Source organism: Lepisma saccharinum, chromosome 5 (genome assembly GCF_977018435.1).
Source record: "Lepisma saccharinum chromosome 5, izLepSacc3.1, whole genome shotgun sequence".
Lineage (NCBI taxonomy): Eukaryota > Metazoa > Arthropoda > Insecta > Zygentoma > Lepismatidae > Lepisma > Lepisma saccharinum.
The window spans coordinates 1,446,699-1,471,908 of NC_139233.1; the positions used below are offsets into that span (position 1 = coordinate 1,446,699).

Below are 25,210 nucleotides of genomic sequence, written 5' to 3' on the forward strand. Positions count from 1 at the left end.
GAGTTTTTCACCAGATGGGGAAAATGTTGGATACCACTTTGTAGACTAACTCCAGTACTTGCTCAAATTCTACTCATAGCATTGTTAACCCTGCAACAAAGTTTGCATTTTACCAACAAGAGTTATTTTTTGTCAGGAGAAATAAGTACACCACACCCCATACACAGTAACATTTGATTTTTAAATCAAATGTTTGCACATAAGTAATACCATCTGTTGAATTTCTGGGGCTATGCAAAATTTCAAAAGCAGATAGACAACATTGCAAAAATCACAAAACTAAGTAAATATTACCAGTAGTTCTAAAAATGAAACACGTGTATTCTGGTTCCATATAGTTTTATTTCAATTTATTTAAAAATATAAAATGGAACAACATTTAATTAAAAAAGGAGCAATCCATGCAGGATTGATTTTAAACAGTTCTTTTAAAATGTTTGACAAACAACAATCATAGTGATATTTAGCTTTATTAAGTTAAATACAATTAAATAATAAAAATACATAGTAGAGGAGTTGCAGATATAATACTACTTTCTTTCCACCCATGTAGCAGAAGCATTGGAAGGTTGTGAAATAGGTTCATAGAATAGTGTGCTTTTAGATACAGAACCAAGATTCCTATTGACATAAGATGTTTTCCTGACCTCGCATTTCTATCAGCATATTACTTTTCACAAAATAAGGTGGCCCACAAATGTTTGTTCTTTTCAAAACATTTTGAATGGAAGTGTGATTTAAAGCATTCAAGGTGTGGCCACAAACCATGAAATGAGATTAACATTTTTCTTTACTGCCTATCAAAAATTATAGAGCAACTGATTTAGTAATTACAAATGGATCAGAAATTGTCAGAAAATTTGACCATTTTGATATGAGAATATTAATGATCCTATTTTCATGTGATTTGTCAATAACTATATTCATTGACTTTTCGTTGATTAACCAACCAATTTAACTCTGTACGCCCTCAAAATCAATATTTCTAATATAATAAAAATGTTATTGCTTAATACTTGATGTGGTCCTAAGAAAGACTGTTGGATGTTGGCAACCATAGCTTGTTTTAAAATCAGTGATTGAGGCTTGAATCCTGAGTAGAGCATGAGTGTTCCCTGATATTTATCGATCAAATCATCAACATTGTGATTAACTTCAAGAAGTAACAAAAAATACAAATTGTTTCAAAACACATTTTGTTTACCCTGACCATTGTTGTGGCACCTGCTTCATGAAATTGGTGGTTGGATTTACAAATCTTTCAAGTGTGAGATGATGTAGGTGTCAAATTTCAAACCACGCAAAGTATAATTAATTCTAATTAAAAGGGGAAAATTAAAGGTTCCCTCACATAGGGTCACCTAGTGATGCATCTGAATCGTGTATGGCATGCTAGATTCTATAGTGCAGTGGTGATCAACCTTTGTGAGACTGTAGCATGGTGAATGCTGCTTTTTAAGTTGATGCCCCAGTCCTAACAATTTTGCTCTTAAAAACCTTCTATTTTTTTAACTTTATGTATATTAATTAATATGCACTCTTGAAATATTAATAAATAAATTATATATGTTTAAGGAACACAAGAAAGAAATAATAAGATTTCATAGTCAAAGAATAAAACTCTATGGACAAGTACAGAGTAAATGAAATGTTGAGCTTTTCCACTTGCAACATTGATTTTACATTTTATACTCAATTTGATACTGAACGTGAATATAAAAATACTGTACTGCAAATAAGAGATATAAAGACATGTAAAGATGTCTTTTAAGTTTAACATATAATATACTTCAGTGCTTGGGGAAACCTAGTTAATTAACTAAATGAGTACTAACTGCAAGTCAATTACTTTTAAAAAGTAACTTTCCAAACACTGATATACTTCAAAGTTAATATTGCAAGATGCTGCTCCACAACTACATTGTGGTAATGCTGTTGCATTGTAATCAAGGGGTCACGGGTTCAATCCCTGGTTGCAGGACATTGCAGAGAGATTCGGATTCAACTTTAAACTCTTGGTCTAGTCTTGATTATCCTATCTGAACATAAAATGGAGTTAAAAACTAACTCTTGCAAATACATAGTCTATATGTAAATATCAGTTGTTTGGGGATATATTCTGTCAGCTGGCAAGATATGAACCTAAATTTAAAAAACTGTGAATTGTATACATAAAAGGCACAACTAGTATCCTTTTATGAAGGCCATACCGCAAGCATCAACAAACTTCAGTTTATGTAAAAACAAATCAAGTAAAATTTTTGGCTTCAGTTCCATCGTAATTTTACAAATAACACTTATAACTTTGCCTTTTCTATTAATTAAATTTTATGTACAACAACATATGCATACTAATATGCAGATACCAAAAGCAAAACATTTTTGTTAAAAAATAGACCTAAAGAAAGCAATACTGTTTACCATGGAAAGGACAACAAAAGACAATAACAACATACAATGTCGATGATCATTGTAAAATAAACATTTTTTTTTGTGGAGAAAATATGTTTTGGAGCAAGCCGTTACATATATAAAAAGTGATTAACTATGCTATTCGTGACTACCTTCAACACTCGAAGATGTCAGTGTACTAAAAGTGAAGTAAAGCTGGAAGTAGTTCCGAAGCTTGAAGTATGGATGGTCCCCGTCCTCATGCAATAAGAATCCAAGCTGACTCTGAAGGAATCCTTTAGCATGAAAGTGAAGGCAAAAACCATATCACCGTTACTTCTTATTAAAAAAATGGCAGCTTAAAAAACCAAGAATAAGTTATATCAAAATGTTCAATAATACTGTGTTATAAAATCCAAACCGAGTCCTCACACTGAACTTTCACATTATGCTGTAAACTGCTGGGACACAAACGTTTTGGAAGTTTTAATTTTCGTGAATGAGAAATCTTGCCTGTTACTTCCCTGCTAGCCTCCTGTACACAAACACTAGCACCAAATTCTTATATTTGGTAGATGTTTCCCCAGACACGTGTAAGTCCTGGCCTCACCAAACGTTTTCCTATCGTTCGCACATGGAAACCCATTTCCATCAACTTCTCGTGATCTAAAATTTTTCTTCCGTCAAATATATAAGCTGGCTTCATCATGTTCTTGTATATCTTCTGGTAATCTAATGCCTGTAAGTAGTGCATAATAAATGAGAATTAGTGAAAACTAAAAGTTACTTATCATACTAACAATTCTACAAATGACCTGGCAGCAAGTGATATTATCTCAGGATATTAGCCAGATCAGTTTGGGATATGCTTCATACTTTGGAGAGTTCATGTCCATCTCGATCATTGCACTTGATGACTGACGGTGAGAGTGACCAGTTCTCAATTGTTATACTTTAGCCATGAAGGCCAGTGACCTTACCTCTCGAAAGTATATCATGAACTCAACTGCCTTATATGCAGAGAAAATCTCTTCATTACTATCATTTTTAAAACCTTCACCACTTGTATCAATATGATGAAAAATCAATACTAATGTCATTGATGATGAACTTCTTCCTATTTAACTTCAACCACGTACAGGTTGATCCAAAAGTAATTAAACATGGGAGACACTCACAAAGTGTTTATTTTTCTTTAGCATCGCTATCACTAAATGAGCCCTATGCCTCACAAAAAAATTAGTAGCAAAATCAACTAATAAAGGAAATTTAAAATTGGACAATGAGGTACCATGCAACAGAGCAAGTTTTAATTCTTTTGAGATTGGCGGGCACTAATGTGTCGGAGGTCAAGGACGTGTTTAGCCCCCCCCCCCCTCGAAAGATTTATCAAGTACTAAAATTAAATAATGAAAAATATATTCGTTTAGCCTTTGTTGTATAATTTCCTCTGAACTTATTGGAAGACAAGGATTATATTGGAATCATAGGGCATGAAGGACTTATTTTGGGGGTTCGGATCACCCCCCCTTCCCTAAATACTTATTAAGTACAAAAATTAAATAATGAAAATATTCTCGTTTAGAATTTGTTATAATTCCTCTGAACATATTGGAAGACAAGGACTGTATTGGAATCATACGGCTTTGAAGGACAGGAAGGAGGGGTCCGGACCCCCGAATAACTCGCCAAGTACTAAAAATAAGTAATGAAAATATTACAATTTGTTGCATAATCGATGGTTATTAATTCCCTCTGAACTTTATACAAGGAAAGGATTATATTGGGATCATACGGCTTTGAATGACATTACAAAGAACATTTATACACTACTACTCAATATGCATAAAATATTAATCAGAAACTTACTTTTCTGCAACTACATGTAACATCATTTTTGTTATTCAATAAATATTCAATTATTCATCTATTTCACATTCATTTCATTTGCCAGGTCATTTGTTTTTATGTAAATTATTCCAATCTTAACTACAGGTAAGTTACGTAATGAATATGCACTCTTATATCTCTATTCTTATACAGTCTTTTTACCTAATCATGTAATAATAGTATTATATTAATTTATATATTGTAATTAGTATTAATTTGATTTATAATTATTTTAATATAAACATTATTATTATTCCTGGGACACTTGGTTTGGACCCCCTCGAAACATATTTCTAGATACGTGCCTGTCGGAGGTCTACTTCATTTCTGAAAGGCTACGATATTTGGCATGATGTTGGTCCCATGATATGTAGTCACTACTTTACAACTTCCCTAAACCAAGGAAAGATTATCTGCAACCACCAGCAAGGTTGCTTGATTGATTGATTTTTATAGTTTGGGCACTTCAGTCCATAGGCTATTTTTTGCCTGTCACAAAATATGGGGATAAGCCCCTTAAGCCCTTAAGTGTGGAATTTGTTCAACAAGTCGCTACTGGAAAATGTAGGTTCTTTTAGTCAAATTCAGTATATGCCCCTCCGCATTGTGCTGCTGTAGTGCGGAAGGCGTATATATATGCTTTATGTTTGTTTCAACTATATTCAATATACTGTGGTGTATATAGTTACACAGACATTTGGCGAGATATTTCTAGCTGTAGTAGAAACAAAAAATAGTAGCAAGAGAAGAAAAAATGAAAAGAAAGAAGAAGAAGAAGGGAAAAATTTGTTTCATCTTCTTTTCTTTCCTCTCTTGCTACTATTTTTTTTGTTTCTACTACAGCTAGAACTATTTCACCAAACGGCTGTGTAACTATATACACGACAGTCAATTGAATATAGTTGAAACAAACAAAGCATACACTACTTCCTCACTACAGCAGCACAATGTGGGGGGCATATATATACGCCATCCACACTTAAGGGGTTAACAAAATTGAGGACAGACCGCTAACAAGAATCTCTCTTAAAAGCTTCCTTTTTCAATTTTTAAAACTAATTCATTCATTCATTACTGAACAAGAACTAACACTATACTCTCTCTGAAGACCAAAATCTCATTACATAATTTAAAAGATGAGGCTGTAAAGGGACACTCAGCACACACAAGGACAAACACAAACAAAAACTAAAAAATATGCAAAAAAATGAAAGAAAAATAGAGGAATAAGGGGCCAAAGTAGTACCAAAGGAAGAAGGGAAAGAAAGAATGAAATAAATGAAGGAAAGAATAAAGGGGGAACCCCCAAAAAATGCTCTCTTCCATCCACACACATTTGGAGGTACAGTAGAGCGTCGATTATCCGAAGTAATTGGGGGACATGGGTGTTCGGAAAACTGGTTTGTTCGGATAATCGAACTGTACATGTTTATTTGCCAAAAAGAAGTACTGTACAGTAAATTTATTCATAAAAACAGGCATCTCTTTAAGTATGTATTACAAAGTAACGTACAAAGGCAACTTTAGTAGGAATATATAGTATGTGGTACAGTTTATTAAACAAAAATATGTACATATTACATACGCATTTTGCATGAACAATACACACAGTACACAAAATTAACGTTTAAAAAATCCTTTATTTTGGTCTGTCTAAGCAAGCCTACACGCTTATGAGCAGCTAAGTCACGTACTTTTTCATTACAGATATCTGAAAGTGAGCGAGTACACAGTTCGGTTAAGCGGTCGTTCGGTTGACCGACGTTCGGATAATCGACGCTCTACTGTATGTGCTACTGTCCCAGTGCCTTAAACTATACCGGAATGTCAGTTACGCGAAATATTTACCGGATTCCCCCATTTGTCTTTTTTTTTTATTTCCATTCTTTTTACATGATGGTATGATTTAATATCATAAATATCACAAAGGAAAGAAGACAAAGAAAATGAAAGATGGACAGGACTATTCTGTCATTGGATCCAGACACCTGAGTCTCGTTGGCCAGCAAGAAGCAGTTACAGGTCGCCCCTTATGCCCCAGTTTCCTGCAAGTCAATCTAGACTTACAACCTGAATAAATATCAACTTCCAAACAAGCACGTACCACAAATTCATCCCACTCTGTGCATATAATTAAAGCATGTGCTCCCGTGGTGGCCGAGTACGGATCCGAGTGAATGGAGATGGATTTCCGAACCTTCTCTGGCTCTTCCGTGAGACTGGGATGTGTCAAATCATACAGGATCTGTTCCTGCTCCACCTATGGAAGAGAATAGTATTTGGTCAGATGGTCAGGTAGCTTAAGTTTGAAATTTCATAAAACATGCAATGATAATATTGAGGTCGAGTCTATAGTAGTGGTACGCATATTGGTATTAGAATGTATCAATTTTAATGATAGGATTTATTCACCTTTACTTTTCTCCAGAGTCCAGGTTTCCTACATGGAACCACAAATGCCAATCAAAACATTCACACGAGCTAACAACATGAACATCTAGAGAATGATGCAAATTTCAGAATGATAATGAAGGTCTTACAAAAGCGTTTAAGGAGTGATAAATGCTGCTATCATATAAAGTCTAAAAGGGAGATCATTGATGGGCTATGACAGCCTTTAGCCACTCGCTTGCTAGGCAAGAGGAATGTTGTAAAAGGAAGGGGGTAGTTCTGGAGCGCAACGTCGACACTCAAACTGCAAGGGGACTAGCCCCGTAAATAAGAATACACGGACATACAGGTAATGGACAACATAATATGAACAGCTTGGTTTGCAAAGGCCTATATACGCCATCGTGGAAAAGGAACAACATTCAGCAGAGATTTCAACCATCTAGTGGCGATGAAAGCAAACATATCAGTCCATCAGAAGCTGATGTGAGAGTTGCATGCGAGCAGTCAGCTATCCGTCAAATGCAGGTATGTCCGACCTTTCAGAGTTCGAAAGAGGCATGATCATAGGAGCCCGCCTGGCTGGAGCATCTGTGACAAAAACAGCTACACTTGTTGGTGTAGCACGGAGCACAGTGTCAACTGTTCTGACAGCCTACAGACAACATGGAAAGACAACGTCTGCAAAGGAGAATAGTGGGCGAAAAACAAAGTTATCCAACAGGGATTGACGTGTGTTGAAGCGAATAGTGACTCGAAAGCACAAGACAACACTGTCCCAGATAACCGCAGAGATGAACAATCACCTCCAGGACCCTGTATCAACGAAAACCATTCAAAGGGAGCTGCATTCTGTGAACATTCATGGCAGAGTTGCCATCCCCAAACCGTTGGTGACTCCACGTAATGCTGTGACACGAAGAAGGTGGTGTCAAGAGCACAAGAATTGGACACAGCAGCAATGGGAACATGTGATATGGTCAGACGAATCGTCTTTCACATTATTTCAGACCACAGGACGTGTTTATGTGTGGAGAACTCCTGCTGAAGCATTTGATATTGACTGCTTAGTGCCTACCGTGAAACATGGTGGGGGGTCTGTGATGGTTTGGGGGGCTATATCTTGGAATGGTGTTGGCCCACTTGTAGTCCTGCGTGGGAGAATCAACGAAGAGAAGTACTGCACCATCCTGGGTGACCACCTCCATCCCATGGTTCAGACTTTGTTTCCCGATGCATGCCCCATCTTCCAAGATGATAACGCCCCTATTCACACTGCTAGGTGCGTTGATGCATGGTTTAATGAGCACAGTGATGAGGTAGAACATCTCATCTGGTGTCCACAGTCCCCCGATCTTAACATCATTGAGCCTTTGTGGGGTATTTTGGAGGCCAAAGTGCGTAATCGGTTTCCACCTCCAATGACACTTTCGGAACTTGAGACTGTTTTGTGCGAGGAGTGGCTTCGTATTCCAGTTCACACTGTACAGGACCTTTATTTGTCTATCCCACGTAGGATACAAGCTGTCATTCAGGCAAAGGGGGGGCCAACCCCCTACTAATACCAGTTTTCTGCAATTGCATTGGTGTTCATATTATTTTGTCCATTACCTGTATATTTCAAAACACTACCTTTGACTGAACAGGCAGGGGAAGGAAAGACAAGGGATGTTCGTTACCTGGAGTTCTACGGCGAACTCTTCTCCGCTGGTGCTTGGATCGACGTGGTCCTACTCTGTAAGAAAACGGACGAGGGAGCAACTCCGGGCTCCAAACTCTGTACTTTCGTAGACCGATATTCTAAACGATAACTTTAACTTCCGATCGTTCGTTCGCTCCTTTTTCTAAACTTATGATGTCTGTGGAGCTCTCTCGCGATAACCGGATTCAACGTAAACTGAAAACAACTAGAAACAGTTCTTTTGTAACTACTTCATCTGACGGAAAACGGAAGACAACTAAACTGATATTTTCTCACGCGACCTATTTAAGTGAAATTCGAACTATTGACCGTTACGACGGATGCTTCGATCGTGTCCTCTGGCAACAGCAATTCTAATGCAATGTCAGCAGAGTTTTTCCAACTCCGCTGGAGGATGCTGTCGCGATGAGCTTTTAAGAAGCTCTTTTTCAATGCTTCAGCGGGACCCTTTTTATAACGTGATAAGCTTATTTATTTATGATGCCCGGGTCCTAGGTTCGATTCACGTATGCGGCGTGATACGCTATTTGAAAATGATACAAGGATGATAAATTTCCGATTACAAAATTTTGGAAAAAGTAATTATCTGTATAACACGATGGACTGGGGGGGGGGGTGTCTTGACTCCTAACCCCTCCCTTCAGTGCGCCCATGTTGCGTATCCTTGTCTAAATGTCACCGCACACCACTGATATAAAATATAAAAATGCTTGGTAGCAAAACTATTATAACTTTCACTTTTATTGTATCCACATGTAGATGATAAAATAAATCATAGACAGTATTTAAATGAATAACTGAGAATAACAATTATTATTTTTATGAGCCATATGCTGATTCCATGTAGCCACATGGCATGTTCACAATTTTGAGACTGACCTGATATTATGAAGACTATTGGGGAGTTACTTGAAAAACTTCCCATTCCTAAAATTTATGACTCAGGTATCTTTGGAAATAAATATGCACACCTTAAACAATATTCTACTTCAGTAATTCACTTCAGGAGTAGAAAACGAAAGATTTGGTTCATAAAAAAGCAAATGGCCACATGATCTTACCTTTGGGTCATAGATGTTAAGTTTTGCCCCTTCATCCAAAAGCTTATTGGCGATGTATATTGCTGGCGACTCTCTTGTATCCCCAGTGTTCTTCTTGAATGCAAAGCCCAGAATAGCTATTCGCTTGTCCGTGACAGTGTTGAACAGAGATTCCACAACTTGTTCTGCAAAACGAGTTTTCTGATACTCGTTCATGTTAATAACCTGCAGGGTAGATAAATAAATTGAAGATTAACGTCCAAGTGACATAAAAATATGCAAGGATTTTATTCTGATTATTTGCATTAATTACATTTAGTTTTTGTAATTAATTGGGAAGTTGATATAACATTTCCAGATAAACAATACCCAATACTCCCTACATCTGATATTAAATAGTAATAATGAGGCAGACTAATCAGTACTCTAACAGTATCAGCCGACACAGATACACTGGCTTATTTGTAAAACTGACGAGAATTTTACCAACCTGTATAAAGAATATAATGGTGTCATTCATGTTCTCTGGTTTTGCAAAGTATATGTCTAAATAAGCAGTTGTTTTTTTTTTTAACAAACCTATTCCACTTCCATGGATACATACTTTAAGAACATTTCAGTTCTTTCATAGAAAATTTCTCATTTTATGTAACATCATTTAAACATTCTTTATCTGTATCATTAAAGTTTATATTGGGACTTTATTGGCACTGGTTAAAATTTAACAATGTTCCACCATTATGGAAAAGCAACCATTCTGTGAGAGTGAATGATTATCATTTACCTCCTTAATTAATCTATGTAGCCATATAACTGTAAACGTATTATACCTTTACATGCAAAATGTAGTATTTTCATACTTTTGTGTGCTAAAAGTGCCTCATAAATGTACTTGATGGGGGAGATTGAGAGGAGGAGGAATTATATACTATATCATTTATAAATATTCCACTGATAAAAGTAAGTGAATAATCTACTTACTTGTTGCCAGTATGCAGCTACTTCAGGCAAATTTAAGCACTCACAGATGTACACCAAATTAAGAATGTCTTTCTGGAAGCAGCTACCACCAAAGCCTACAAATTTAAAACTACATAACAAAAACTATGAAAGTAAACAAACACACAAAGGAAATTGAAATTCAGGTAATTTCTGTTGGTCTTCTACTTTCTATTTGTAACTTACGAGGCATATTTTTTAAGTAAGTACCGTTTTGATATGTACAAAAACAAGTAAACTTTTTGTAACAATTTTATTGTTACATGAAAGACCACACTTTTATCTACTTTTCTACATAATTGCCACCAATATTAAGGCACTTATCATATCGAACAACAAGCTATTGTATTTCGTCATCATACAAGTTTGCCGCCTGAGTTGAGAGCCACTGCAACACGGCCGTTTTGAGGCTATCGTCGTCATCGTGGCACTGACCTCCGAGATGCTTCTTCACTTGCAGAAACACATGGTAGTCACTGGGTGCTAGATCGGGGCTGTATGGAGGATAACCAAATTGTTCCCAGCCAAATGATGCGATGAGATTTTGAGTTCGATTGGCCGCATGTGGACGGGCATTGTCATGCAGCAAAACGACCCCTTTACTCAGCATGCTGCGCCTTTTGTTTTGAATGGCACCGCGCAGTTTTTACAAAGTCTCACAATATGTTTCGGAATTTATTGTGTCACCAAGAGGCAAAAAATCAACAAGCAACACCCCCTTCCTGTACCAAAACACAGTACATATGATTTTCCGGACTGAAATTGTCTGCTTAAACTTCACTTTCTTGGGCGATGTTGAATGCTGCCATTCCATGGATTGTTGTTTTGTTTCGGGTGTAACGTAGGCCACCCATGTTTCATCGCCCGTACACTTCACAAATCTGACGGTGAATTTCAACTGCTTTCATGCCTTTAGCACTAAGAAAACGAATAACAGCACGTATTTCACAGTCGGCAGGATTCTCAATCGGCGGAGGCATTTTAAATACGCAAAAGCAAATGTATACACGATCGATTGTTGCCGCAATGGCATCTGTGGCTTGCCAACAGATGTAGGTACACAGTGCGCTTGCACGGGACATCGACCCCAGCGCTGTAGCGGCGGAATTTCAAAACGGTACTTACTTTAAAAATACGCCTCGTATAATTTAAAACTTATATATACGAAACAGTACTGTTTTGAGACACGCCGCCAGGTGTGCTGTCGTCTGATGTTCCTTGGTACCAGATGCTGCACTAGAGACATCAACACATGACCGAAGCCTGTCGAGCAAGAGTATAACAATTCCCTACATCTTCCGTTCCCCAAAACATGAAGAGGAGGTTGGATCATACAATAAATAATGATAGAAAATAAATTTATATGGATAAACAATCTGCCACCTTGGATCAGATTCAGCACAATATACTTGTACTTTCATGGTGTGGTGTTATAACAGATTATATTTTTAAAACTATTTTAAATCAACTTTATGCACAGAAACACTGTGTGCATATTGTTTGTGAAAAGGTGGAAACAGATCTTTTTATTTCCCAAAAAAACCTTTTTGTTTCTACTCCATTAGTCTGATGATACAAAAATGTTTGTTATTTATTTATATCTTTGTTATTCAGCATTGGTGTCTTTCTGCCAGTTTTAGCTAATCGCAATGATGAGGATGAGTGATGATTAGATGGAATTGATGAATGGATACTTATAAAAAACACCTGTGCCCAGGCCAGGATTTGATTCCAGGAACTTCTGTGACAAGGTTAAAAGTAGACCACAGACAATACCTAAAAATCCTCACATGCACCCCAAACACCTACCGACTGAAGCCTGGAGGAACTTTGGTCCTATCCTGGAGTCCAACCCAATTGCTTGAGCAACTTCTGTCACGTCTGCACCTGTTGCCTCACACACAGCAGATAACGAGTTGATGCTGGAAATCCTCTGAGCTAAAAAGGCATTAGCTGCCTGCAATGGAAACAACTTTACTTATCGTCACTTCTTTTTTTTTTTTTTTTTTTTTTTTTTTTTTGCGACAGGGTATTTTGTTAGTCCTGCACAAGGCAATTAGCTCTTTCTCACAACAGTTCCCTGCGAACTAAGACATGATAGGACTTCATTTGCAAGAAAGAAACATGCAGAAGTGTAGAGTTTGGTTTGCATGCATCTTCCAGCCAAAACTGGAAGCCAAACCACTATGTAACTCCATTGGGTATTGAACCTTGTATCCCTTGATTACTAGGTGATGACGTTACCACATCATTGGGAAAGCCCAAAGAAATTTTGGATAAAAGACGAGTCTAAAGTACATGTACTAATATTAAGACACTCAATAATCTTAAAATGTAATTTTATTTGGACATTTTCTGAATATTATAATTTGATTTTGAAGAATGGTAGTCTGAACAAGCATAACTCTAATGAAGAGGATGTTGAATATTTCAATTTTTTTCCTTAAGCAAATAAAATAATAAGCTTTTCTTTCCTTTATATCTGTTCATAAGATCATAAAAATATATTTTCATAACTAATTTACAAATTAATGAAGTAATGGTTGTATTCGCATTGCACACACTACGCATATATGAGTGTGTAATGAGAGGGGAGGGGGGTAGGAAGCAGACAGCTTTTCCTTTCCACAAATCTGATTATCTTAGACCAGCAAATTTCTTGGTAAATCAATGCAAATAATTGGAGAAGAACATTTACACACCAACATTGATCAAAATTTGGAACAAATTTTAATTATTGCAATTTTCAAGTATCGGTATCAGTGGGAATCGGTAAGAGTATCTTAATCGGTATTGGCTCAGCCCTAATTTTGTTACATTATGTCACTTGGTAAGACTGCAGAATATGGGCTGCTTAGAAGGAATGTGGTTCCTAATTTTTTGGTAAGGTATTGAAGTAAGTAATCGAATAAAGTAAGTTGTAAAGTGCGGAAATTTTTTTTTATTTGAAAAAAAATGAAAAATACGTCCATGCTAGACGGTTTGCATAGCGGAGAAACAATCGAAAAAGCGACATTGTTTATCACGTTCCTGCATGAAAATAAAGAAAAGGGTAAGGAAATCCAAATCAATAATGTATTATAACAAAACATAACCGAAATTTTAATGAAGGGAAGGCTACCTGTGCAGTCCCAAACCATTTTTACGGAAGCATCTCGAATGATGCGAATGTCTATGTGAAAGGTCTAGCTTATCGCACACTTGAGCACACGTGAAAAAGCTTGTTAATTTAATGCCGGGTGCCTCCGTTGTCACATAAGACTATGTTGGTTATGTATTTATGCTAATGAAACCTAACCTAACCTTGTAGGCATTCCTCGTCAAAAGAAATGAAACTGTCTGTAAAGAATATGACTTCGGAACACAAAGTGGTCAATCTGTTGTGCGGATAGGAAGACCCCGAAACCGCACAACACTTGAGCACACGTGAAAAAGCTTGTTAATTTAATGCCGGGTGCCTCCGTTGTCACATAAGACTATGTTGGTTATGTATTTATGCTAATGAAACCTAACCTAACCTTGTAGGCATTCCTCGTCAAAAGAAATGAAACTGTCTGTAAAGAATATGACTTCGGAACACAAGGTGGCCAAACTGTTGTGCGGATAGGAAGACCCCGAAACAAATGAGGGCAACAGTTGTTAAAGAATATGGACGCGAACGAATTGACAAATGCATTGCTTTTAGTACCAGGAAAAACATTTTTTACGCTGAATAATATAATAGTAATCCGAAAAGGAACACCGGAAAATCGAAGCAGAAGGTACGTACTTTGTGTAAATATAAATTTTGTTCCTGTATTCAGAGGAAAACAGCAGCCCATGTTCTGCAGTGAGACCTGTCACTTTTCTGCCTAACTGCAATGATGAGGATGAAATTAATGAAGAGGCTGACAAAAAAACATTCATCCTACGCCATGACTCAAAACTGGGAACTTCGGTGACGACATCAAAGGTGAATGAATCACTTACTTAACATGCTCAGCCACAAAAATGAAACAGTAAGCTACACAATCCAACTCTCAATTTGAGCCAATAAAACATATCAATTTTCGCGTCTATTTTTAAAGAAGCAATTAGCACTACTAACAAATGCACTGAACAACAATACAAGTGAGGTTTCTATGTGATGGCACATAACTTCAACCAAAGATAAGCTCTGTTAATTACCAATTTTGATAGTTCTGATGACCAGGTGTTCATGGTTATGATCCTATCGCTTGGAAGCCAGTGCTCATACACCCAGCGTAGCTCCTGGATGGCTGCTTGTCCATCAGCTGTGTCCTCACCACCAATCAGAACGCGGTCGGCATTCACCAGGTCCGCAATAGCAGTGCCCTCGGCAAGGAATTCAGGATTTGACAGAATCTATTGCAGAAAGGAAGAGAAATAGTACAGAAAAAGTAAGAAGGTACTTTAGATACCAATAATTCTGGACATGTTCAATAACACGAAAGAAAATGGATTAAATCAGTATTATTGACGCATCATTTTCACTAGAGATAAAATAAAAATGTTTTCAGAGATCAAGAAATAAACCTTCCTCTTGTAGTTTATGGTTGTTACAAGCATTTAAACACACTTTTTGATGTAACATTTCAGGAGAAAACACTCTCCCTGCACCACACATTTATTTTTAGTTGATATACTTTCCTTTTATGGATTTCAAATCTGGCATTGGCTTTCTCATTTTATATTCATTCCAAACTTCTTGGTAATTTAAAAAGCATTTTGATGTGAATTTCGTAAAAAAAATTTGCAAATTTATGTGATAAACTATTGTGGAATGGAACACAAATGAAGTTCTGTGTAACAGGTTTCCCATCCTTGCCCACTCTCCCTTCAGTTTTCTTGTAACTTTCTTAATTTGGTTCATTCTATTAGGGTTAATACCATTTTCGTTCGTTATACTGAATTTTCTCCTTCTGTCTTATCTTCATTATTTGAAGGAAATCTTTGTCGGCTTAGGAAAAAGTTAAAAAAAACATTGAATTTTCCATGAATTTGAACGTTCTTCGTAATTTTAGCACCGCAGAAGTGTGTTTGTTACTTGTTTTTAGTATTTGAAAAATAAAAGAGAATCAAGATGTGTCTATGATCTATGGTTTTTCTCAAATATTGAGCCAGTGACACAATCCCTTGTTGAAACCAGGCATGAAGCAATGTACTGGCACTGGTGGTTACTGGTCCTCCACACCTTGGTATGTCAACAAGACGGGCATCTCCAGACAGAAAGCATTGCAAGTTATAACACACCACCTTCTACACTGCAGCCATCATGCTCAATCCCTTTTCCCACATGAGAACATGAACAAGCTTCTCCTGAGACTTTCTTGTCTCGACTTACAAGCCAGTGGGCTGGCTTTGACATAAAGTAATGTACCACTTTATATGAGTAATTTCCCAAACACTGCTCACCTGATACTGTACTCCTGTTTTATCATTTGACCGAAGAACATGCAAAATACTTTCGGCAGCCCTGACAGGCACGGTGCTCTTCTCAACAACAATCTTGTTTCCCGTGGCAACTTCCGCAATCATCCTAGCTGCCCCTTCGACATATTTTAAATCTGCCGCTCTCCCCTGGAAGCAAATGGGAAAATCATTCATAACAATTCCCTCCAGGCAGTATGAGACAGTACTCGCACACCTACACAAGCTAAATACTATTTTTTTTAAGAAATAAACTTCTGACTAATACAATGTGCTACTTGAAAAAATTCTGCTTTACTTCACTTTTGCCTAATCGTGAAGATGAGGATGAGTGGTGATATCATGAAATTGATGAAGGAACATTCACAAATAACACCCATTCTCAGGCTGGAATTCGACCCCTGGCATCATAGCACACTGTGCTAACCACTCCACCATGGACACCCAATATATCTAACAATAACCTGGAATTTAGAGCAAAATTTTGTCAATATTCTTATTAATGTATAAGTACTTTTAATTCATACATCATGGTTTTGTACAGTCTAAATATGCAGTTTCTTTCTCAAAGCATAGCCATACTCATAAATATTAATTTAGGAGGTTAATGAACTGTTCACATTCTTCAGAAACATTTTCAACTACATATCAGATCGATTATTAATGCCAGCAAAAATGTAATTTAGTCCATCCCTAAATAAAACAAACGAGAATGCCATATTTATGGTTATATTTTAAAAAAGGTAAAAAGGTAAAGTGCTCCCCTGTGCTTAACACCATGCCATGAAGGTGTATAGGGGGTGTGGGGGCAACGCCCCACACTTCCTTGATCCGGTCATGAGTGGGGGTGATGTGATCAGCATCACGCCCCTGACTGCCTTTACCCCCCAGGGTTTCCCCCAGGTACCCATGTTATTCGATGCTGGGTGGGCGCCGGAGCCGCTTTCAACGTTAGAAAAGTTCCCGGATTTGAACCGGCCGGGGATCGAACCCGGGACCTTGAGCATGATAGTCAGATGCGTTACCGACTGAGTCACCGCGCCCACTCAGTTGGCATTTTTCCATGGATATAACGTGGATGGTTATATTTTGCATTAACTAATGTGATATTCAAATGTTAAAAAGTTCTAGAATTTTGGAATATTGTATCTATTCAAATTATCCCCGCAATAATCTGTTTTTTTTTTTTTACAATATTGTACATCCATTACATATTTTCTTGAAAATAATACAATCATACATGTTAATTACACGTGAGTTACTACTATATATGAGGCGCAATTTAAAAAAAGGACCACTTTTTATAAGAACCGACTGGCAACAGTGATCACCTGCACAGTAACAACAACACTTGGTCCATTGGCGATCCAGCATCCATAGTTTCGCTAGTCAGCTGTTCGCTATCATGTGTGTGTGTGTGTGTTAAAATGGCTGGGCGCATACACAATCCGCCCAGACGAGAAGTCTGTTCTGTGATTCGATTTCTTCACATCAAAGGTCAAAATGCTGCTGAAATTCACCGAGAATTGTGAGAAGTGTATGGCAACAGTGTAATGAGTGAAGGAAAGGTACGGCAATGGTGTCGTGGATTCAAAGAAGGCCGTACAAATATCTACGATGTAGACAGGAGTGGAAGACCGAGCATTGAGAGTGACGACCTGGTGCAGCGTGTGAATGCAAAAGTGCAAGAAAATCGTTGCTTCACCATTAGCTCCCTCAGCATCGAATTTCCAAAGGTTTCACCATCAACATTGTTCCACATTGTTACAGCCAGATGGGCCCCCAAAATGTTGACAAGACTTCACAAAATGAATCGACAGTGCATTTTCGGATCGCTACGACAGGGAGGGTGATGAATTTTTTTACGCACATTGTTATAGGTGACGAAACGTAGATCTCTTACATCAATGTAGAGTCCAAACAACAATCGATGCAGTGGTATCATTCAAATTCACGTTATTGTGCTTCTCCATGCCAACGCCAGACAACACACTGCTACCCTCAATGTCCAGATGATTCAGAAATTCGGATGGGAACATTTTGATTACCCCTGTACAGTCTGGACCTTGCACCAAGTGACTTGCACCTCTTCCTGCACCTAAAAAAGTGGCATTCGTTTCAACTATTTGAAGAAATTGAGGTGATAAAAATGGCAGTGTTGAATTGACTGAACTCCCAGGTGGCAAACCTCTATGCAGAGGGTATAAAAAAGCTTTTTTCCGCAGTACAGAAAGTGCTTGGAAAATAATAGTGACTATGTTGAAAAATAAGTGGATATGTACATGTTTGTAACCACTAATACAATGTTGTTACACTTACTTACTTTCTTTGCTATAAAATATCGGCCTTTTTTTATCACCTCGTATGTTACTTATACAAGCACTAAATTTCTTCAATTGGTAATTTCGTTACATGCATGCAATTGCAATATTTTTGTTAACTTGTGTAACTGATATTTGCTACAAGTAATACTGATTATATTTTAACTTGAAAACATAGCCTAAACATGCACACACACAAATAATTACCTTTCCTGTTCCAAAACATTTTGTTGGAGTGTTCACGGAGATAAATATAAGGTCAGCTTCAATTATGCTTTTCTCAACATCAGTTGAAAAGAAGAGATTCCGGCCTCTGCACTGGTGAACTACCTCATCTAACCCTGGCTAGAAAAAGGGAACAGATTACAAAATAAGAGTTATAATAATAAATTTTGTTTGGAAAATGGGTTGTATTATCCTGATGATGCTTGGTTTCAGTTCAGTTCAATCTAGACTACCAAGATATAGATAAGGTTGTATTTACAAGAGTGCTTGTTCACTAGCAGTGTCTCTAGGTAATCAGTACCGGTAACCAAAAAAATAGTTCTAAAAAAGTTTAATTTCATTTGTATAATTTGACACTTGTTCTGTGATGAATGCATGAAAATTAAAAAAAACTTTACACTCGATGCATAATTTGAAATTTTATTTTGTTTGTTTTTAATGCACAGAAAAACTAATTGTGACTGGACTTATAGTTTAAAGTGGGATCCAAACCACTATGTGCCTCCACTGGGTATCGAACTCGAGATCCTTTCATTACAAGGTGCTGACATTACCACTATGCCATCGGAAGGCCAAATTTCAATTTGTGATACTTTGTTTTTCATTATCGTAATTACAGTGGAACCCCAATTTTACGTTTTTCTCGCATTATACATTCATTCTTGAATGTTATAAAATTTTCCTCGATTTTATATTTTCCTGTAATTAAAGTTTCTCCAGCTTGGGTTCCCGAACAACATAAAAATCGAGGTTCCACTGCATAGCTATGTGGGGATGAAAGTGAAGAAACACAACAAAAACATCATGCCTTGACCAGGGCTCAAACTCAGATGTTTTGGTGGCAACATAGTTCAATGCTTTAAACAGTAAGATAAAGGTGGCAAAACACAGTCCTAACACATGAAAATGAAACAACAATGCATGCACACACCACACACAATGTAACGTACCTCATATATTGGGAGTTTTTCCGAGTTCCACTGGTCAATTCGATCCTTATTTTTATCTACAACAGTCACTTGAATATCTGGACACTTCAAGGCCATTACACTGCAAGTTGGTCCTCCCACGTAACCAGCCCCTATACAGCATATCTTCTTGATTACCATTGTCACTAAATTCAAAAAAAAAAAAATTGTGATGAATTCAAGACTACTGAACTCAATAAATAGTTTGCCTCATCAAAAAATGCTCCACGTCACACACTCATATCCCTTCTGTAAAGAGGAACACATATTTCAACCACACCATCTTGAAATGTAATCAATAAGCATTTGTACATTAAAACCACACTGTTAGTGAAAAACTTAATGCTACGCAAGCCAACGCAGAAATATCATTAATAATTATTGGGCACGTTATGGTACAACACACGCCTAGACTATAACATGGAAATTTCCTTTGGAAGCAACAGATACCCTGCTGAATTTTTCAACTGGTTTTACTATCTGGAAACAGAAACCAGAGGAGAAAGTGAAGTGAAAGGCAGAGCAATGAACAGTAGGGGGTGTGAATGATAGATAAACATTAGTAAAGAAACTGGGAATGCCTGACAAAACTATTTAACACTGCAGTGTTAGTGCTGGTGGCAAGACAGTATAAGAAAAATAACATCAGTGTCAGTGTAGTTCCACAGAGGAATCTTCCATGGCAGTACCCTCAGAGGCAAGAAACATCAAAGAGCACCAAAAATTTCGATTTTCATGAGGAAAAACACTAAGTTGCTGACCAAGGCAGTTTATTAAGATGAAAAACACTTAACAGGTAACGTTTCAACCCTGTATCAGGGTCTTCCTCAGACGAAGAACTGAACTAGTTACCTGTTAAGTGTTTTTTTATCTTAATAAACTGCCTCGGTCAGCAACTTAGTGTTTTTAATATGGAAACAAGGCTTAATTATATTACAATTTAATGAGGAGTGCAAATGAATGATCTCTCAGGATACGTGTTTGAAATTGAAACTAGTATCAAAGTACGAGTGTAACATCAAGCCATAATGTTGACTCCTCTTCAGTTTCTCTACTAGAATAAGAGAATTCCACTTCTATAATTTCTTTGATGTTTCACACAGCTAATAATAAGAAGACATGCATCTGATTTACTGTTCGAAGTGTAAGTGTAAACAGGAATTTTAAAAATCATAAGAAAAATAAAAGTGCAGTGATCCTCATACCTTACAACGATTTCCACAAATGCTCTTTCACTACAAGGAATTACACTCCAGCCTTTGAAACACTACTAGTTCTGTTTGCGAACTGTTTGTCGATCTGTCTTCCTCGGCTTCTTTCTTGTAGATGACGGCTTCGCCCATTCGCCTTGGCTCCGCGAACCACATAGAGTATGACTGAAAGCACACCTTATCCAACACAAGCCCCGCCTGCCCATGTTCTAACGTCACGATAAATTCATTCATGGTTAGGTAAGGCAGCATTCACACAGAAATGTTCATTACGTCACACGGCGAAGGGCAGGGCGAAGTTCAATAAGGTGTGCAAAAAGTGAAACCCGACATCCACTCGAACGAAACTGCGAATTACTGACTTCACTTGTTTAACAGTGCATCCAACCACGCACGAAATTTTACTCCAACTCTCTCCATCAAGTATACCTACAGCATGTTCTTCGCGCGTAATTTTAAATGTATCGATCATAGCATTTGGTAGTAAGAAGGTAATCAATCAAATGTTAGACATTATGCATTTCCTGTTCACATTTAAGTCGTTGTCCTGTCACACTGAGCGCATTACGCAGACAAATCAACATAAAAAAAGAGAACCGGGAGGGAGGGTTTTACCGAGGGGGAATTATTTTCAGTAATGCAACATTGTGAAAATCTATAAGAAGCGAATGGTAGGGCTGCAATGAGTGATTTATCCACCATCAATTTTCGCCAAAATCCAATGTATTGACCATTTGGTGCTAAATTTACCCCATTAAGACAACCCTACACCTTCCCCGCAGATGGAAAAATGTCAATAATTGATGGTTTATTTTACTTTGCTTTTCTGCCATGCCACTAATGGCTAATCGCGAAGATGAGGATGATTGTTGATGTGAAGAACACCAAAGCCCAGTCCAGGATTAGAACTCGGCACCCCTGGCGTCGCAGCGGTAGGTTAAAAGAGTATCCATAAACCTTGGGATATTACAGAAAGGTGCGTGTTTTTGTAGCAATACAGAATTTCAACCTACAATCGTTACAGATAAGCTAAAGCGAGAGGTTAATTTAAAATCAACGTCGCTTATTACTGCAATTAGGTTAACCTTGACGGTGATGAGGAAACAATAATTAAAACAAGGGGCAAGGTAATAGAATAAAGATTGCGTGGCCTAAGTGACACATAAAATACTTCTTCATAAACATGGTCGTACATAAGCGGAAGGTTTAACGGTTCCAAAAGTCTCCCATTGGTTTATAAAACATTTTGCACTAATTATGTATAATCAAAGAAAGAATATCTCAATATTTGTCAAGGTTATGCCGACACCGGAACTACAACAGATCTGATCAATTGAATCGGGAGGTTTAAGAAGGGAATGAAGTCCAAAAATGGCAAAATGACTTTTTGTACTCCACATCATCGGAAAGCGTCGCTCTACACGTGAGTGTGAAAAACATTTAAAAGGCAGTCCCTAGACGAAGATAAAGAACCCTGAAATCAACGTAAGGTGTAAGAAGGAAATGAATCCTGGACCTGTGACAATCCCCACGGATGCAGCTTACAATGCCACATTACCAATCAACAGAAAAGTAAATTGAATGATGTTAGGAAAATCATCCCCTACATTCCAGACGACAAAAAACTTTCTACGACGTCATGATAACTTGGTCTGCAACTTCTCACCACGATGAAGATCAGTTGGTGGATGAATGACTGTTTGTTGTTTGACATTATTTTGTATTTTTCATTCCATTGTGCACTTTCGTGTTGTAAACTACACGAGAATTTATTTTCTTTTCCATTATACACTTTATTTCTGCTTTTTCCCCCAGCAAAAACTTCATACGTTTTAAGAAGGAAATAAATCCACCACTTTTTTTTACATTCTATAAAAGTTCTGGTTTCATGTACGTTGTTTTTCACGTACTCCTCTATACCTACACAGGGTTCTCACGTTCCAGTACGAATCTTGTTGTTCTTGGACGCACACTCATCCACTTATACAGTTTTTTTGATTTCCCACAAATTTACTTTTTGGACTTATTCCCTTCTTAAACCTGCCGATTCAATTTAGAAGCTTGTGACACATATACGCATAGGAGCACAGTAATAATAATAATAAAAGCAACAACTACGCCACTTAGGTGGCCAAGCTTGTTGAGCGGTCGAATCCCGATCACTAGCGAGAGTTCCAGGATCGAGTGTTGGTCTGGGCATGGATATTCCTTTCTGACTGTCCTATATCATTCTTTCTTTCAGGTAATAACTGTTTCATTCTCATGTCAGGACTAGTAACCAATAGTTGGAGAAAATCGACATAAAATAATAATAAATAATAATAATAATGATAATAATAATAATGAGTTATCTTGAAAATACACAAAATAATTTGTAAAAGGAATAAAATTCTATATTTCTTTCTCTTTGTCCGCGATAACAAAAACCAAATAAGTAAATATTATATTTACACATGAATGAAAATTATGAAGCACTCTTAGAATGCCTGAATGTGACGTCAGAGTTCTGGGAATCAAATTTTCCACCTTCCTGAGAATCCGCTTTCAATTCAATTCTACTAACTACTACATGGCTTCCCGCTTTTTGTCCTGGGGCGAATTAAAATTTCCTCAGGAAATTCCGATGCGAAGGACCTCTACAAATGCTCCATTTATCTGTGACGTGGATATGGGAGAGCATTCACTAATTTTCAAGGACTCCGAACCAGAATGATGTTCTAGTACTTCCTCGGGCAGAGGTAGCCTATAGACTAAAATCGCTCACAGTGGATTACGGGAGCTTTCAGACCGAAGCGACACGCTACACGAAAATCTGCGCCTACGCAAGCACCAGACCGAGGCGACAGGTTGCATGATATTGAGAAACCAGGCGCAGTCCGAGCGACACGTGAAGCTTTGTCGTGTAACTCCGGTGCTAAAGGTTGCATTTATTTCTGAAGGCTTGTTTCCAATTGACACATGTCGTTTTGGTCTGAAAGCTCTCTAAGAGAGGAGCAACGGTTGATTGATTTGGTTTATTTTACTTCGCTTTTCTGCCACTTTTGGCTAATTGCGAGGACGGGGGATCAGTGATAATATGATGAAATTAATTAATAGACACTCACAAAGAACACACATGCCCAGGACGGGATTCGAACCCGGGATCCCTGGCGTTGTAGCGCGAATGTTCTTTCTAACCACTCCCCCCGGAGGCCAGCTGGGGAACAACGAAGATAGCTTGATTGTTGAGTAGAAGGTAACTGAGGTTATTGTCAAAATGTGGAAGTATACCTGGTTACAAATAATGCAGTTACAAGTATCAGACACTTTTCTTTGAGGGGGGGGATCCAACTGTGACTACAGAGCTACTATTATAATTAAGTAGCTGTAACTGAGTTACTTTTTAGCAATAGATTGTTAACTTGAAAATTTTTAACGTTTTGGAAGAGGTAAATTTAGTAACTGTTTTGTCTGGATACTCAGGACAGGTGAAAGGATTTTTCGTGGAATCATCAAAGGCGATGAAGCTAGTGCAAGTAGAACTGATGCCAGCATACGAACGATTTTTGGAATTAAAATCATTCCAGAAAATCCCACTATTTGTTCCATTAATCATCATTTGTTGTGATAAAATAAATCTTCATGTATTTGTTATTATGTACCACAAACATGGGCTCCCAACATTTTAGTTACGGCACAGCTCGGAGGGCTAAAGCCCCCATTACCCATCTTCTGGCGGCGCCCCTAACAGCGACAATGATTATGAGTTGCTTCACTTGACGAGGAAATAAGAACCGAAATCAACTGCCTAGGCTTTTCCTGAAATCCCAACTACTAGAGCCGACTTCCGTGGCGGAGTGGTTAGCACATCGCGCTACGACGCCAGGGTCTCCGGAATCGAATCCCCGCCTGGGCATGGAAGTTCTTTGTGAGTGTCCATTCAATTGAATCATATCATCACTCATCCTCATCTTCTCGATTAGCCAAAATCGGCAGAAAAGCGACGCTAAATAATGAAAATTAAAATCAAGCCAAAGTACTGTACCTGAACCCTTACGCTAAACGCTCTTCCGCACCTCCCGATGGCGTAGTGGTAACGTCCTTGCCTTCATAGGCGAAATTTGGGGCTTGTCTTTGGGGGAACAGAATGAAACTTAGGATTTAACTTTAGGGGGCAGAATCGACAAGGTTTCCATCCCATAAAAATACAGTCCAGAACTATTTTGCTAAATAATTTACATTTGTGCATTCAAAAACATACTCTTCAATACTTTGCTCCTCAGGTTCCAGGAAGTTAACAAAACTATCCCTAACTTTTAAGTTTAATAACCTGAAAATTTGGTAGGGGACAAGTGCCGCCTTGCCCCCGTCAAGCTACGCATATGCTTGCCTTGGATCCCTGGTTCGATACATAGTAGTTCTGATCCCACTTTAAACTGTGGGTAAAGTCCCGATTAGCATATCTGTGCATAAAGTAGACTTAAAAGCATACTAAACATTCTGACGTGAAAGTTCCACCTGCTCTTTGGCAGGGCAGGTAAGTGAGAAGAGCTGTTTGCACAGCTGATGGTGAAGGCCCTGCCAAGAGAAAGCATTTAATCTTCTTGTCAGGCGAGACCAAACATTGCGCAAGCTTCTCTTCTTCGAAAGGAAGAAGTGAAGA

At 37.7% G+C, this 25,210-nt stretch overlaps 1 protein-coding gene across 1 annotated transcript; it reads right to left on the reverse strand.

Annotated features, from left to right (window-relative positions):
• Positions 1 to 322: 322 nt before the first annotated feature.
• sgl (UDP-glucose 6-dehydrogenase sgl) lies at positions 323 to 20,703 on the reverse strand. Its single transcript, XM_083121962.1, has 10 exons — positions 20,563 to 20,703; positions 19,340 to 19,503; positions 18,372 to 18,509; positions 15,829 to 15,993; positions 14,581 to 14,778; positions 12,223 to 12,370; positions 10,396 to 10,490; positions 9,436 to 9,639; positions 6,386 to 6,541; positions 323 to 3,130 (listed from the first exon to the last, which is right to left on the reverse strand). The coding sequence occupies exons 2-10, from the start codon at positions 19,496 to 19,498 to the stop codon at positions 2,954 to 2,956; spliced, it is 1,440 nt and encodes a 479-aa protein (XP_082978088.1). The 5' UTR covers positions 19,499 to 19,503; positions 20,563 to 20,703; the 3' UTR covers positions 323 to 2,953.
• Between the last annotated feature and the right edge of the window lie 4,507 nt (positions 20,704 to 25,210).